Source organism: Nicotiana tabacum, chromosome 3, assembly GCF_000715075.1.
Source record: "Nicotiana tabacum cultivar K326 chromosome 3, ASM71507v2, whole genome shotgun sequence".
NCBI classification, from domain to species: Eukaryota; Viridiplantae; Streptophyta; class Magnoliopsida; order Solanales; family Solanaceae; genus Nicotiana; species Nicotiana tabacum.
Window position 1 is genome coordinate 98,484,728 of NC_134082.1, and position 17,807 is coordinate 98,502,534.

A 17,807-nucleotide genomic window follows, 5' to 3' on the forward strand; every position below is an offset into this window, starting at 1 on the left:
TTAATTTAATATTATATGCTCAATTAAACCCGACTCCCATCTATAAGACTATCGGTGTATACACGTTCTAATGGGTCCCACCCAATACACTTTTATTTTATTAGATCCATTTTATTCTAAACTAAATTAAACTCATTCATTAATTAAACCCGACCCTACTTCGTTATTTCCTTTCATACTTTCCCATTTTCGATGGTCCAAACCAAATTCTCAATTCCCCTCTTCGATTCCTTCCAATAAAATCACTCCAATCATAATTTTCTGTTTATTCTATTGCAAAATCGGCTCTAACATAATGTAAAGAAGTATGTAACCCTAATTTTATTCAATTTGGTATTTGCCATTTCATAACCCTAATTCCTAAAATATAAAATATTGGGAAAGAAATTTCAAACCATAACATAAAGATTATGAAATCGAATTGACTAAAGATTAGTAATTTATATTCTATTGATTGAAACTCACTTCAATTTCAGCAGCAGCAGCAACAACAAAATTTATAACAGTTAAGTTTATAAAGAGTGATAAGATAACGAGTTCAATTAAAATAGCTGAGTTTAATGTTTGGAACCCTTTTTATGGCTTATTTGGCATTACACGTGGCGATTGAATAGCAGACAAGCCTTTTTAAAATTAGTCCTCGCGCGATTGGAATAGGTGTAGTCACGGTCGGGTTTAATTGAGCATATAATGTTAAATCAATTATGGTAAAAATAAGTTCGGGGGTAATAGAACCCCCAAAAAGAAAAAATGTGTAATTGGTAAATGTGTCATAGGATGGAGTGGATTTTATGCATTATCCCTACTTTGTTTAAAATACAAAAGATTGAAATAAAATTCGAATTAATTCCAAATAAATTCTGGCGTTTATATGGGCTATTGACCCATTAAGAGGTAACACATGAGGCCAATTTCTGAAGCCCAGCCCATGAAAATCACTCGAACCCTACACCCATCCTTATATATGGCTCTCACTTCTCAGTAACACATCTTTCCCTCAAAACCCTAGCCGCAGTCACTTCCGTAGGTGCTTGCTTCACTGCTAGTTCAATTCCAAACCATGGTAATTGATTTTCTCTCAATGTGTTTCCTTGTTTCGATGCTTCTGGTTTTTAACAGTTTGTTTTCTGTAGGCGGACGTTGAAGGTGCTGATGTTGCGGCCGGACAGCCAAAGAAGAGAACGTTTAAGAAGTTCAGCTACAGAGGAGTCGATCTGGATGCTCTTCTTGACATGTCTACTGATGAGCTCGTTAAGCTCTTCCCTGCTCGCCCTCGCAGAAGGTATCTTACTTTTTTTTTGTGGCGAATGTGTATTGTTAGATTGTTATTAATTTGTTTAGTATGAGCTTGTTTGATTGTCGAATTATAAGCCGTTGAACTTTAATTCAACATAAATCTGTGCTAGACCCTAAGAAAACACGGTCTTGGGCGCTGTGTAATTACAGGACTCATACTTGTACATCTTTTTAACAAGAGTATTTCTAAAAACTAGAAAAAAGTTTAGCACACATAAGTTTCTGTATGTTGGAATTTTTACAATAAGAAAAAGTTAAGATTGTTGAAACTTGTGTTGTTAAACATGGACATCTATGTGGTATTGCCCTGTTATGACTTTTGATGCATGTGGTCTTAAACATGCTACTATGTCATTAGTGTGTCTATAAAGGCTGTAAAAGTCTTCCACTAAGGGTAAAATAAGAAGGTTTAGTTATTGTTTTTGTGTTTAGGTAGAGGTTACTCGCAAATAGGGTCACATAAATTGGAATTGACTAAGTGCTTGCGAGATGTTGTCAAAGAAGCAGTAATTTTACCCTCTAAATAGTTATATTGTCAAATGAACGTATATTAGACCTAGACCAAGACCAACTGAACTGAAGGGCCATTCTTGAATGTAGTGATTGGACTGAAATTTTCCTATGTATAAGTTTTCCCCCATGTATAAGCTCATAGTTGAAGATGGAGGTGTTTCACATGTGAAAAGAACTCATCTTGATTTGTAATTGTATTAGGTTTCAGAGGGGTTTGAAGAGGAAGCCAATGGCGTTGATCAAGAAGCTGCGTAAGGCGGTAAGATCAGTTTTACCAATTAGCTTTCTCTGAATTGGGAATTATTTATTTGATGCTCTATATCAACTATTTCTATAGTAAAGAATACCTGGAACATGCTCCTAATGCAAAAACTAATATTTGTTTTGAATGTTAAGCATGACTTTGTTTTTCATTACCTCAGTAACAGCCAGGTTCAATTTATTTAGTTTATTCCAATGAATTTGGAGAAAATTGTATTACTGGAACTGCAGATTGCTTAACTTTTTATAGAATTTAGCGCATGAGTCTAAATACCACTGAAATGTGAAATAGAGATACAAGATGAAAAAATATTAGCATAATGATTGCTTTAGATTTATTTGTGCTTTTTATGCATAACATACTGATGGTAACTGAGAAGTTGAGAATGTAGGCGCCTATGGCCGAGCGCTTCCCTCGTGAACAAGAGGTGGCGTGGTATACCACAGAGTGAGGTTTTATTTGTGGCGCACATTGTGCGTAGGCGCACAATAATGTTTTGGGGACTCCCTGGCCACTTTGCTGCATCAACTTGCTGCCAATGTGAGGGGAATGCCCTATATTATTCCATATTTACTGTCTTTGTTCTGCTGCTATAGTTTCAAATTATAGTTTTAACACATTTGTTTTTAAAATGACACAATACTTTACTTTTTTTGATAAGAGTCACAATACTATATGTTGACTTGATTTGTGGATTATTACTATCAAATGTGGCTTTAACACACGGGTGACAATCACATGAGTCGGGAGTGCAGGCTTGCTAAAGTAGAATTTACCAGAACTAGGTATCGTGACCTTGACTTGTGATTTATTCCTTGTGTTTTCTTCTTCTCATGTTTGCAATAGATCCGGAAGTTGTACTTGTCAATAGTTTCTGGGGGAGGAGGAAAGGGCTTCTGATGTTCAATTCCTATTCATCAGAAGTCACTTTCCTCATGCAACCACCTCTTCCTACAGAAAGAAACAGGATTTAATGCTTGCACTCAGTGTTTAATGGTTGGCAAGTTTGGCTTCGCTGTAACATTTGGATTTTGATGTAGCATTTGGTATGTTTTGGCACTAATTGGGTGTTTAGGACCATGTTTTCTTTTCATTGATACATCTAAACGTATTCATGCAGAAACGTGAGGCTCCACCAGGTGAGAAGCCAGAGGTTGTCAGAACACATTTGAGGAACATGATTATTGTACCTGAGATGATTGGAAGCGTTATTGGAATCTACAATGGGAAAACATTCAATCAAATTGAGGTCAAGCCTGAAATGATTAGCCACTATTTAGCTGAGTTCTCAATCTCATACAAGCCTGTCAAGCACGGTAGGCCCGGTATTGGTGCTACTCACTCTTCAAGGTTCATTCCATTGAAGTAGTCTAAAAAAGGTTCATTCCATTGAAGTGATTCAGCCAGAGGTTGTCGTTATGGTTTCTAGTAATACTAGTACTTTGTTTTACTTCAATTTTGATGTGAACAATGGATGTTGATCCGTGATTAGTCTTGAGACTAGTAATTTGCTGATACATTGCAACATACCAGTTATTTGTGCTTATCTAGAGGTTTGTTCCATTTTGATTTTTATAATATTTATGTTCAGTTAGATACAATGTGGATTTTGAAGTGTTTAAATCCTCCTACTGATATCCTGTACCGGATTGCGTGGCCCTTTCCATTTTCTGCTCAGTTATGCAATACTGTTAAAGGAATATACTATAAGTGTATTTTCTGCTCAGTTATGCAATACTGTTAAAGGAATATAATATAAGTGAAAGGTGAGTCTCTAGCAACTAAAAGTGTTAAAGTGAGAGTTTGCTTTTGGTCATATCACATGCTTTCTAATTTATTAGTCTCAATTTGATTTGGATTTTTAGCAGACTTATTGGATAGGCTTAGAGTTATATATCAAACTCCTGTAAGTTAACTGTGAACTCTCCTAGATTCAATATTTAGTGGTATATCCTTTCAGGATACATTTGGGCCTATATATAGGTAGTCTCACATTAAAGTGGTTTCTGCGGTTTGCTGGTTTACTTGCGTCGCTCTAGCCTATTTCCCATTGAACTGAAACTATAGTAGACATTAGTGTTTTGTATTATTCCAGCTCTAAGAGTGCAATCGGCAAACGATGCACATAAACCTTTCTATCTTCACAGGTCACAGAGTTTCTCTTAGCTATTCCAATCTAAATTAATATGTTTGTAAAAAATGCTTTTTGTACTTGTACTTTGATTAAGATGAACCTCTTGTGCTGGCACTGGGAATCACAGGGACCGAATTAGTCTCATCTCACAGGTAATTATGTTCCACTGAAAATCATGGTTAAGAATGCCTTTAACTAAACGTGAAGTCCAGCAAAAGAAAAAAATTTCCCTTGAAAATTGTGTACAAATCAACCAATGTTTAGAGATAAGAAGCAGAAAACCCCTCTCCCCTCAGTATAAATAAAGTGTAACAGAAAACAAAATCAACCTTATTGGAGAAAAGAAAAGATGACGACTCCACCGTAGCTTTATCTCCCTCAGATATCCTTCTTGAAGCTGACTCCAGTAGATGGGAGCCATTTGTCACCCTGAATGAATTTCTGAACAGAAAACTTGCTAGCTTCTTTACTAGTAATATTCAATTTCAATCCTTTCCAGTTGACTCTATTTTTGGTCACAGCCCCCTGGCCGAAGTTTCTATATTCAGCATAGTAAATAGTGTCTGGTGCTGTAGTCCCCACCCAAGGCAACCACCCTGTAGGATCAATAAAGCTGGCCATTGTTGTAGACATGATAACGGTTGTGGAATAGTTTTTCCACGGCCTACCCAAGAAAGTACTGACTCCGGTGAGATTTGCTGAGGGCCAAATTGTGCAATTCTGAATAGAAATGCCAGTGTTTTGATTTGGGTCGATCTTGCCTTGAGCTGTAATGGTATTCATTTGGCCAGGCATTGGTTTCCTAGGAAGTATGTGGCAGTTTTGAAAAACAACTGCTGAGTTACCAAATATGAAGTCCACTGTTCCATAAATACTGCATTCTCTGTAGAATTGGCGATTGGAGTGTGTGTATAACGTGTCTTGGTATGCATCGAATTTGCAGCGATAAAAGACAGAGAGATCAGCAGTTGACATTACGGCAACTGCTTGATGCTTGGCTGCACCTGCTGTGTTGCGGAAACCCATGTCCCGAGCTATGAATCCCTTGCCGAACACAGCTGTGTAAGAAGAAAAATGGAAGTAAGTACATGCATGTATATTGCTTAGGATTTAAAAATTTGTAGGAACCACTGTTTGTCTCATGCAAAATTAGAACAAGGACTTACCAAAAGTTGCAGATTGGAAAGTGGGAGTGCCATCTACAAAGTTGAGAGAGCCAGAAACAGTGGTAGCATCCATACCATCACCAATCATCATAACATTCCATTTCTTCTTCTCAACTATAACATTCTCCACATAAACTCCCTTCTTCACATAAATCACAAACCTTTTGTTACTCTTCCCAGGCACTGCCTCAAGAGCATCACTGATATTAATAAAGTCCCCAGAGCCATCTTTAGCTACCACAGCGTCCACTTTGATCAAACTCTTTCCTTTTGAAGATTGAAGCAATTTCCTATCTTTTGAAGCCATCCAACTTGGAAAATCTCCATCAAAATTCATCAAACGACGTCTTCTCCCAATTCCACCCAAGGAATCCATTGAGTCAATAGAATTTTGAATTGATTGATCCATGATATCAACAATGGACAAGCTGTTACTAGTATGTTGACCCGAATTCTTGAGGTTATTGGAAGCCATACTTGCAGAACTATAAGTAATATCCCCAAAACCATCAATGCATGTTTGCTGGTATGTTCCAGCTGCACTTAGCTTTGTCTTGAGGTCAGAAAACCCGTCGAACAACGACTTGCTTGGAATAGAAAGAGATTCATTGAGGCTATCTAGTGCAAGTGAAAGTAGATCATGACAACTTCCCAAGGTCTTAACAGCCATAGGATCAGAAATATTCTTCACTTGTGGCATATTGAAGAACTCATCCGAAGCTTTAGAGAGCTCGTTGATAGCAACTTGGACGGATAATTTGTAAATATCTTGAGGTTTAAGGTTGTCTGATTTGGCTAGAGGTCCAAGGCTGTTGTAACATGATTGAGGGTATAATGTTACGTCACAAACAGCTTTAATTGCTGTGGAAAAAGATTTGGATTGACTGCCTGATGAGTCCCCATTTTTGGCGTAAGTTATACCAACAACAGCAGCTACAATACAACCAACAAGAACTATGGAAGAAATGGCAATAATGCTGATCTTCTTCACTGTTTTTTTGCGAGCGGCCACATTTTCTTGATCAGTTCCATTAGGAAGGGCCATTTTTTGCTCACTACTTTTTTTGCCCCCCTCTTTTTTTGTTTTTGTTTTTGTTTTACGTTGATGGGAATTGGGAGGCAAGTCTTTATATAAGATGGATTTTATGTTTTACGTGCAAGGCATAAATGTTAGGGAGTTAAGAGTTATGAAGAAGAGTCTATTGAAACGAATGTGCTAGTCATGTCTTTATTATGCACCAGTTCAGTACTATGAATGTCATGGTGTAGCATACCTATAAGGCTATGACGAAAGCAAGGGGACTATGCTTGGTGAGGTGGGATTGGGGAGGGGTTTAATTGAAAGTGGCTAATAAAAAATGTAAGATGAATTAAAAGGAGAGTAGTGAAGTATGCGTTAAACCAAGTGGCATAATGAGAACAAACCACTTGGCATATAAGGCTATGACGAAAGCAAGGGGACTATGCTTGGTGAGGTGGGATTGGGGAGGGGTTTAATTGAAAGTGGCTAATAAAAAATGTAAGATGAATTAAAAGGAGAGTAGTGAAGTATGCGTTAAACCAAGTGGCATAATGAGAACAAACCACTTGGCATTTTATAAAATCTATTTGTTGGATTCTATTTGTATAACATTGAAAAAATTGTTATTTGATATTCTTTTGTATCCAATTAATAATTGGATAAAAAATCTGTTGGCAAAGAAAGATGAAATCGAGCTATCCGTGAACATATATTACCATATTTGGAGTAATATTATATGACAAATAAATTCACGGGTTTCTTAAAAATATTTTGATATTCTTTTCTAATTAATAATTAAATTATTTTTGGTGGGAATAAAATATATAATAGAGTTGTCCATGAACATATATAATCATATATGAAGTAATATTACATATGACAAATACTCTGTTGAAATATGAAATTAATGCTTTGAGTTAATACGGGTAAGAGAAAAAGGTTTGAAATATTCTGCTGACATAAAAATGGAAAGAAAAAATTCTTTCCAAAAACATGTTATGGACCAAAGTCCAAAAATAAGTAAAAGAAAAAGATCATTATGATATGACAATATACGATTACTCACACTTGCCATACAAAATTACATGATCATCTATTTGTAATACTATTAATAATTTCTTTTACGATAGGTATCCTTTTTTGAGAAAGAATCAATTAAAATTTCATTTTGTATCTTACATATTAATTTTAAGTTGAAACAATAATTCTATATTTAGTACAAGCTTTGTATCTGACCTTATTTGCCAACAATATACATTAATATAGATATTTTTAATTAAATTTTGTGTATAATTTAGTTATGGTAGGTATTTTTTTAAGAAAGAAATAATTAAATAAATGTTTTGTATCTTAATATTATATTAAAGGAAATAGTATTAAAAAAAATGAATAAGAGGACAAAGGAAAAAAGATCCGTATCATTTCTTGCGCACTCACTCATACAAATTGATTTACACATACCCTTTTTAAATATTAGGATTTCAGATACTTAAAAATTGATTTACTACGATAGTCTTTCCTTAGAAATCTTTATTTAAATAACTTTTGCTTAGGTTTGACTTCTCTACATTGTTTAGGGTTTAACTTCCACACAAACTTCTACAAAGTATGACTCCAAACTATAACTATATCAGCGAAATATCAATGTCCAAAATGAGTTGGAATTTGAAGGTTCGTGTTGTTAGATTATGGCACGTTCCAGACCGTGAGAAACCAGAAAATTCTAATTCAATTGAATTAATTATTCAAGATGAAAAGGTGCTACTTTTTTATATGTTATTTTTTTCGAGTTGTGATGTATTTTCTTCAACTTATGCGCCTTAATAACTTAAATTTCTTTTCAAGTTTTTTGTTTTAGGGAGATCGAATTCATGAAACTATTGGAAGAGCTGTTATGCGTATTTTCAAAATAAAAATACATGAAATGGGATTGTATATGAAAAACTTTGTGGTTAGACCAAACAATCTGAAAATTAAGACCAACAAGCCTATATTGAAACTAACATTTTCTCATAGGACGAGTGTGGATGAAATTAGTGATCTGTTGAACATCTCACAAATTAATTTGAGGTTGATGAGAATGAACTATTTTGTAATTGTTTTACCATTTGCTATCTTTTGTTGAATGTTTTATCACCTTATTCATAACTATTTATTTAAATGTGGCAAATATCATAGGAGAAGATATTGGTCACGATAACGTAGAATCATACAATCAAGGTGGTAAAACAAGTACCTTTATGAACTTGGAGATTGAGGATTATGAGTACACTTGCAATCATGAATTGAATTAGTTATAGATTCAATTACTATTATTTTCTCATTATTAATTTGTGTATTTTACATATAGGAGGAACAATATTTCAACAGTTTTTTAGGGAGAATTTGTAGATGAAATTTTACCCCACTTGGAAGGATCATCCAATCAACCTGTCATAGTGGTTATGCAACTCATAAAAGCTTGCAAATTTCAAGGTACTCAGATCGCAATATTTAGATTTGACTTCTATTTTTGTTTTTGTGTGTTTTTTTTAAATTAAAGTTAATTTTATATGTAGACAAAATTTCTGTGCATAATACTTGGCATTCCTCGAAGCTTTGGATTACTCCTGATCTTCCACAAGTTGCTGAATTTATATCCAGGTTTTTTATATACAATATTAAATCTATATATGTACTACATAATTTTTTAGAATATTTAGAACTAATAAAAATTTGGACAAATACAAATTAGGAAGTGAGCTTGAAGTTAACTTTGAGAGGATTAATCAAATAATTTTTCAACGTAGTTATTCTGTTTATGAAGAACTGCCTGCTGAAATGTGAAAGTTAAAAGCATTGGAGAATTAATTGATTTTTTGCAGGTAAGTAAAATGTTCTTTAGACTAACCGTGAGTCCGTGACTAGCAAATATAGATCTGTCATCTTATAAACCTGACAGATATATAAATATAAATATACACATCTGTATCAGTTAAAACCATAAACAATTTTCTTTCTTTACTAAATATAATGAATGATAAAGTTGGAAGAAGATACTACTTTTCCAACCATTAGTCAAAGTGGTATAAAAATCGTGAATACTTCCCTTTGCTTACCTCAAAAATCAATTAATTAATCAGTTAGATATGTCAATACTGAAATAGTTACAGTTTACTGTATATGAATCAGTATTCATTCCGTTCAATTTGAAGTTGAAAGAAATATAATATGCTATTTCTTGATGCAGATATATGATTTTGACCATGATTATAAAGATGTTGGGATGCTAAATTCACAATAAAATATATTATTGTGAGAAACTGCTTAGAAAATGCCAAGGCTGATATGCTTTTATCAGCATGGAATTCTCATACTAAACGGGGAAAGTATGCAACAATTTTAGATGCCAACTAAGTTTCCTTCCGAAGGATCATTCTGGCATATATTCTTCATTATCTCATCAGTAATACAATATATGTTGTCTCTCATTCCTTCAAAAATTGTCGCCCAAGGAACAGAAATTCTTGAGTTTTTACCCATGCCTTTTTTTTGGTAATTAGACAATCTTTATTACCAAGTAAATATATACAAGTATAATAGTAAACTAAGTTTGGACATGCAGCCCCAAACTCAGTACAATCCTTCTACTCTAACAACTCATAAGGATATAAATTTAATATTTGAAGTTCATTCCTTAAGCTACTCTGCCCATTTCTTATACAATGTATCTCTTGTATTATCTGTCTTATGATAGCTTCACTACTTCTCTTTTCCTGCTGAAAAATTCTTCTATTTCTTTCCATCCATATCTGGTAAACAACACTTGTAATACACATTGTGTACATCATGGTTTTCGACCCTTTATCTTTCCTATGATCTGCTGTCCATTTGAGCTCCTCATTCCATCCAGTTACCCTTCGTACCAGTCCTATCCATGCTAACAGCTTCCCCCATACTTCTGCTGAGAATCTACACATAAAGAACATGTGCTGATGACCTTTCAGCTCTTGATCACATAGTGAACAATTTGGATTAACTTGTAATCCCCAGCTGCTCAATCTGTCTTTGGTATATAGCTTCTCATGTACAACAAGGTATAATATGAACTTACACCTTGGACAACCTTTGTTATTCCATAATAGTCTGCTCCAATTTTCCTTTGGGAAATCTCCTCTCAATTGATTGTACATTCCCCTGATAGAGAATGATTTTGTCCCTAACACCTTCCCAATATCCAACCTTGCTTTATTTATATATTTCCCAGCCTGTAGTATCCTCCTGATTATCCATGAAGCTTGCTTCACTTCTACTTGCCATGGAATCTTCCCTTTTATATAGTAAACATGCACCCATCTTATCCATAACTTGTCCTTCTTCATACAAACATTCTAGAGGTGTTTTAATAGTGCATCTCTATTCCATGTAGTGAGATCAATGATGTTTAGTCCTCCCTTGGATTTAGGCCTGCACATCTTCTCCCAAAATACCAGAGCTTTCTTACTTGCATTGGTGTCACCAGTCCAGAGAAATTTTCTGCAAATACCTTCAACCATCTGTATAATTTTCTTTGGCAGTGGAAAGACCTGTGACCAGAAGGTTTGGATGGTAATTAACACACTTTTTATCAACTGTAGTCTTCCTGCATAGCTTAAGAATTTTACTATCCATTGTTTGACTTTACCCAATATTTTATCCAATAGAAGTTGGCACTGGCTCACTGACAGTCTTTTTGAGATCATAGGAACTCCTAATTATCTAAAAGAAAGTTTACAAATGGTAAAACCAGTAACTTGAATAATGTCATGCTGTACTGCTGTTGAAACTCCACCAAAATACATGTAACTTTTACTTTGGTTTGCAACAAGTCAAGAAACTTTTGAAAAACTGTTAAAACATTCTCATAATAGCTATATAGACATCACATCACCTCTGCAGAATAGCAGCAAATCATCAGCAAAACTGAGCTGGACAATGCTCAGTTTCTCACATCTTGGATGATAATTGAGATTGTGTTCCTCCTTTAACTGTTTTAGGATTCTAGTCAGGTACTCCATTGCTAATACAAACAATAGTGGTGACATTGTATCACCCTCTCACCCCCCCTTTTCTTCAAATGGCATAGTAGGACTACCATTAATAGAGATGGAGTAAGATATAGTTCTGAGACACTCCATAATCCATCCTATAAATACTTTGGGAAAACACGACCCAGTTAATACCTGCCCCAAAAACACCCATTCAATTGAGTCATATGCTTTTTGCATGTCAATCTTGATCATGCATCTAGGTGAGATCCCTTTCCTTCCATAACCTTTAATCAATTCATGACTGAGCAATACATTATCTATCAATACTCTTCCTGGAACAAAGGCTGCTTGACTCTCATCCACCAGTGTATTCATTACTTGCCTCAACCTACTTGTCAACATTTTGGATATGATCTTATATAATATAGTGCAACATGAGATAGGTCTATACTTTCTGATTGAATTTGGGTTTTTTACTTTAGGTATAAGGGTGACTACTGTGTTATTGATAGGCTTATACATTCTCCCAGTAGTAAAAAACTCCAGTACTGCAACAATAATATCATCTCCAGTAATATGCCATGCTATCTTAAAGAAACATGCATTAAAACCATCCCCTCGGTGCCTTCATGTCATCTATACCTCTTAGTGCATCCATTACATCTTCCTTTGTGAAAAGAGTAATGAGCTGCAACTGCTGCCTTCTAGTTAGCACTGATCCATTCCTTATCCAGCCAGGATGAATAGCTGGTATGCTGCCCCTTGCAGTTCCTAACAGATTTTTATAAAACCCAATCACTTCAGCTTCAATACTCTTCCCGTCTATCAACACATCCCCTTACTATTAGTGATCTTTTTAATTTGATTTTGTGCTTTCCTTCTTTTCATGCTAGCAAAGAAATAAGCACTGTTAGTATCTCCCAACTTTAACCATTGCACTCTTGACTTTTGCTTATAGAGGGACTCCTCAATTTTATCCCACTTTTCTAGTTGTAGTAGTAGTTCCTTGTCCTCTTCAAACAGATTACTTGTTGGATTAGCAATCTTCATTCTGCCTTGTATATCATTCAGTTCCTTCCTTATGGTAGTTATCTTCCCTTTGACATTCTTAAACTCCATCTTATTTAATTGTTTCAAAGAAGCTCTTATAAGTTTCAGGTTCCTCCATACAGCTTCCATACCCCCATTCCTCATTGTCCAGTTGCTTTCCACAATCTTTCCAAAATCAGGGTGATCAACCATACAATTATAGAATTTAAAGGGTCTTTTCTTGTTATCACACCTTTCCTCTACCTCAATCCCCAGTGGAGAATGGTATGAGAAAAGAGGATTCAGTATTTGAATTTGACTAAAAGGCATATTAATCATCCAGCTGTCATTAACTATTGCTCTATCACTTCTGCTATACACATGACCATTTGTCCATATATATGTCTTTCCCACTGTAGGTAATTCTACCAAACTACAATCTTCTATAACTTCTTTAAAATCTCTTATTTCATTATCCTAAACTTCACTTCCATGCATTCTATCATCAACCCCTAATATAGAGTTAAAATCTCCCATCAGCAACCAAGGTCCCATGCATTGCCATGTTAATTTCCTAATTACCTCCCATAATGATTTCCTGTCTTGCACACTATGTTGTCCATGGATTGATGAAAAGTAGAACTCCTTATTAGTCTTCAGAATCTTCATACTGCCATGTATAACCTGAGAATGTTTTTCTACACTATATATTGCAACACATTTGGATTCCATATTACCCAGATTCTGCCTTTACATGTATTTGACATTATGACTCTATTCCCATCCTGGTAGTACTTTCCTAATTATTTTAGCTGCTTTTGTATCTTTTACTCTATGCTCACATATTGCTATCATATCTACTTTATTATCCCTCATAAACACCTTTAACTCTTATGCTTATACACTTTATTGAACCCCCTTATATTTCATATGACTATCATATTGAATTTAAAGTGTTTTATCCCATCCTCTCCACCTTCACCCCTCTACTTGTACTACATTCAGCTACTCCTCTTGTTATTTGTTCTTGTCCTATTTCCAGTAGGCTATTGAAACCATTCAGAACTTGGATGCATTACCCAGCTTCCTGTGTTCTTTGCCCTTTTGCTGCAGATTTACTTTTAACTTGTTGCTACTCATCTCCACTTCCTTCTTTTTTTTTATCATTGTTCACTTGTTGCTTATCAGTTTCCTTTTGTACTTCCTACTGATGCTGGTTTTGTAATCCAACTTCTTTATTGATAGGCCTCCACTCTGTTCTCTGCTTTGCCATTGTCTTTTGTTGTTGATGTCCTGTTTTCATCTCACCCCCTCCTGTGTTGATCTGCTTTTGTTGACAGTTGTGGCCTATTTGCATACATTTTGAACAATATGTAGGTTTCTAATCATACCATATCTCTTGTGACATGATTCTACCCTTTGGATATTTTATTTTAATAACATTTGGTAACTCCTTAGTAACATCAACTTCTATCAATATCCTTACATATGAGATTCTCTCAGTATTCGAAGTACAAACATCATCATATATTAGCTGGCCGAAACCACTACCAATTTTGCTCAATGCACTTGCACTCCAACAACATAGAGGTAAGTTAGGTAGCTTGATCCAAATAGGAATTATCTTCAAGTCCTCAACATCAAAGTCGAATTCAGCAGTCCAAGCCTTCATAATAACTGGTCTATTGTTAAGCATATGTGGCCCTGAATACATAACCATATCCCTTTCCTCCAAACATGAGAAATTAATCACAAAATAACCAACATTATGACAATATATTTTGGTTTCATTGAGAAATCCCCTTGTCCTGCTATAAATCTCTCCATAGCCCCAATCGAAGGTGATCCCCCTATGACATATACTATTGCTGCATATTTCCATTTGTGTATTTCACTATGAATATCCTCTTGTACCAGTTCTACAATCACCTCACCCTCAACGATAGTAGGCGGTATGAACTTCAGATCCATACTCCTTTTGCCAATTTGTTCCCCTCAAACAGCATCGACCATGTTTTAGCTGGCTTTGGTTCAGATTCCAACTGTAATTTCCTCTGTGCACCTTCTGTTTGAGCTACTGTTCCATTAGTGTTTCCACTTGGAACAGACTTCAATTTCAAATGTTGATGCCCAATTTTTCCTCAAACTATTTTTAAATTTGCATATATGCCTTCAAAATCACTTTTTATAATAATTGGCATTTTCCATAATTTTTCATATTATTATCAATTTATTTTCTAATTTATTCAGTACTTTATATCCAATAATTATTCATAAATTATATTACAAGTAATTTCAAAGTATTTCTTAGTTAAATATATCATTTTTAATCATATTAGGATTTAATTATTTCACAAATTAGCCAATTTGGCATTATTTGGCTATAATTACAATAATTTTGCAATTATAGCCTAATTATACACTTTATGCTATTTTAATTCAATAATCAATTATTTTATATTTTAAATATTAGTTAATTACCTTAATTTTACCTATTTATCTTTAATTTCATTTTATCCAATTATTAGATATTTTTATTAATTATTTATCTAATTTTAATTGGGTATTTAACAAATAGCCAATTCCATTTTCAATTCTAGCCTAATTGAATCAGATCCCAACCCAATTAAATAACCCACCAGACCCAATCCCAAACCCAAACCATATCCGACCCAATCCTGGTCCAATCTGGATCGTTGATCATTTCTAATCAACGGTCCAAATCCCCCATACCATATTAAACGCTAATGACTACCCCTATCTCTCATTCCCCCCTCTCATTCTCTCTCAACCGCTCTCTCTATCTCCCTCTCTCTATCTCCGGTTCTCTCTAGAACTTTCTCCTCTTCCCTCCTCTCCGATGGACCCGGTCCACCTTCTCCAGCCACCTCCCTCGCCGGAAACCATGGCCTCTCATCATCTCCTGGACTCTGCTTCACCCCACACCGGTTTGAAACTACCCTAAGGTCCTCAGGTGAACCTGGAGTGGTTCAACTCCTACCCATGGTCCTTCATGCCATTTTTCGGCCACCTCAGGCCGTTCGAGTAAGATCTATGACTTTTCCGGTTAAAACCGGTAACACTTTAAGGTTTTCTCATCTTTTCTGGGTTCTCTGAAAACCTAACTCTTAAGATTTTGCGATTTCTTTTAGATCTGTGTATATTATGAGCTTTTGTTGTTTTCCTCAAAGGTTTTTTCGATTTTTCTAAAGTAACTCTTCATCTTCGAACAAGGGTTCTTAAAAACCTTTTCAAAAATGCTTCTTTCTTCTGATTTTTGTATTAATCTGCGAGTTTCTATGTTTAAAACTTTTGTTTAAGCTTTCTCCTCTATTCGAGTTATTCTATTGAAAACCTTAATTTCATCTCCTAAACTTCTTAGATATGTACAGATCTGAGAAGAATCGAACTTATTTTTGCTTGTTTTTATGGAAAATCTCATAATTTTCTAGTGGCTTGTCGTCTTCCTAAATCAGGGTTTCTGAAAATCCTTTTCTTCGAAACGCTTTCTGGTTTTAAGTGCTTAATCCCCCGTGTCTATGTGTTTTGACTAATTTTGTTGAGTTTTTTCTTGACCCTAACTAGCCTATGTCAAAAACCCTAATTTTTAGGGTTCTTCATTTGGTTTTTGTGTATTAGCATGACTTACTGATTCTCATATTTATTTTGAGTTCTTGTGATTTCTTGTGACTGCCTTGCCTTGATATGTTTCTACTGAGTTTCTCTTTTCCATGACTTGCTGACTCTTTTCCATGACTTTCTCTTTGATTGATTCTGAATTCCTTGTTACTTGGTGTGATTTGAACATTTTCCTTTGGACCCCCTGACTCCTAGCTTTCCATTTAATTTGATTAGTTGCTTGCCTTAATTAATTTTCCCTTGCCTTGTCTGCGTTGCTACTTAATTCTTACTGATTGTTTCTTTAGTTTGAAAACTTTCTAAACATAGCCTTAATTACCTGTTCTATGCTGGTACTATTTTGAAATCTTTCCTTATTTGTTATACTCCAGTCGTGTATGATTTCTTTCCTTACTTGTCTCCTGCTCTTTACCCTTTACACTGACTCCCTTAATTAAAGGGAGATTCAAACCAATTTTTATACTGGGTTCTATAATTACTGAAAAATTGATTCTTGCCTTATTTTAACCAATTTTCAAACTACTATATAAATGACTCTCTTTTACATTCTTAACAGACGAAAAAAATATGTTCAACTCTCTCTCACATAACTAAAACTCTCTATTCTCTCTTCTGTGCTACTTGGTACTATTTTAAGCTAGCCGACTGTAAGCCAAGGCTAACTACTGCACCTCTCCTATTTCTGCTTTGTGTTTTGCTTTCTTCACTTCACTGGTATGTTCTAATTCAGATTTCAGTTCTCAAACCAACATGATTCTATTATTATTACAAGTTCTTGTGTTTCTGATATGCTTTTATTTACTATTGTGCTGTTCAAACATGTAATTAGGATCCTGAATTCCCTCTACATGTCAAGTTGTGCCTCACTTGTCAATGACCTGCATGTTTCTGTATACTTAGTACATGTTTCTTATGTGAATCCCCATGATTGGTTTGAGCATGATCTCAGTTGTTTGATGTTGATATGTTAATCTAACCCAATACCCTACTATCCCCCTGATCCTCTGAACCTGTAGGAGTTTCTGATTGTGTGCTTGTATATGTTCCTGCCTGCTACATGTTTGCCCTCACATGCTCCCTATTTGTCCCTCCAATCCCATTCCCTTGCTTGTGTTTGCTTGACTATTCCTAGTCCTTGGTGTGATACTGACTTTGTTCTGAGATTGGTATGCATACTCCTTCAAATTGTTTTCATCATTTAAGTTTGTTATTAAGTCTCTCTTTTTAAAATTGTTTCTTACTTACCCTTTTCAAAACTGTTTTCTCACTTAAATCTTTTCAACACTATGACAAGCACTCTCACTATACTCTTAGACCACTAAGTTCTGCCCCTTTTGTGTGAGCCTTGCCTTGGGACCCTTGAGCTCCCTCTGAACTTGGACACATGAAAACTGGCCTTTCCACACTGCACTTACTCTGTCTTGGCTATGAAATCTGGGTATGAGCACTGCCTGAGATCCCTTGAGGTCCTTAGGGAACTCTGACACACCAAGATATAAGGAAAGCTATGAAACAATCTTGACACTTGAGGTGATTTATCACATAACTCAGAGAGGAAGTCCTAGTCAGGTGTTGGAAATCTGGGCCTATTTTCAGTCTCTCTATATTGTAACTTTTATTTTTCTTATGTAATTCATTTCGGTATTGGTCTGTAATAATCTGTTGTAAACAAGTATTGGGGCTGGCTAGTGAAAAGGGGAGGGTAGTTATATGCTATCAATATCAATGGGTAGAAACT

General features: G+C 35.1%; 2 protein-coding genes across 2 annotated transcripts; one reads left to right on the forward strand and one right to left on the reverse strand.

The window, feature by feature from the left end:
• Nucleotides 1–925: 925 nt before the first annotated feature.
• Nucleotides 926–3,672, forward strand: LOC107800576 (small ribosomal subunit protein uS19). Its single transcript, XM_016623768.2, has 4 exons — nt 926–1,063; nt 1,134–1,282; nt 2,011–2,068; nt 3,192–3,672. Exons 1-4 carry the CDS (start codon nt 1,061–1,063, stop codon nt 3,438–3,440), a joined length of 459 nt encoding a protein of 152 aa, XP_016479254.1. The 5' UTR covers nt 926–1,060; the 3' UTR covers nt 3,441–3,672.
• Nucleotides 3,673–4,419: 747 nt separating this feature from the next.
• On the reverse strand, nt 4,420–6,544 carry LOC107800575 (putative pectinesterase/pectinesterase inhibitor 46). Its single transcript, XM_016623767.2, has 2 exons — nt 5,372–6,544; nt 4,420–5,263 (listed from the first exon to the last, which is right to left on the reverse strand). The coding sequence occupies exons 1-2, from the start codon at nt 6,414–6,416 to the stop codon at nt 4,584–4,586; spliced, it is 1,725 nt and encodes a 574-aa protein (XP_016479253.1). The 5' UTR covers nt 6,417–6,544; the 3' UTR covers nt 4,420–4,583.
• Between the last annotated feature and the right edge of the window lie 11,263 nt (nt 6,545–17,807).

Coding starts and splice junctions, on each gene's coding strand:
- LOC107800576 (XM_016623768.2), top strand. Junction 1,283..2,010: donor CCTGCTCGCCCTCGCAGAAG/GTATCTTACTTT, acceptor TAATTGTATTAG/GTTTCAGAGGGGTTTGAAGA. Junction 2,069..3,191: donor TCAAGAAGCTGCGTAAGGCG/GTAAGATCAGTT, acceptor GTATTCATGCAG/AAACGTGAGGCTCCACCAGG.
- LOC107800575 (XM_016623767.2), bottom strand. CDS start 6,416: ATGGCCCTTCCTAATGGAACTGATCAAGAAAATGTGGCCGCTCGCAAA. Junction 5,264..5,371: donor TTTCCAATCTGCAACTTTTG/GTAAGTCCTTGT, acceptor CTTCTTACACAG/CTGTGTTCGGCAAGGGATTC.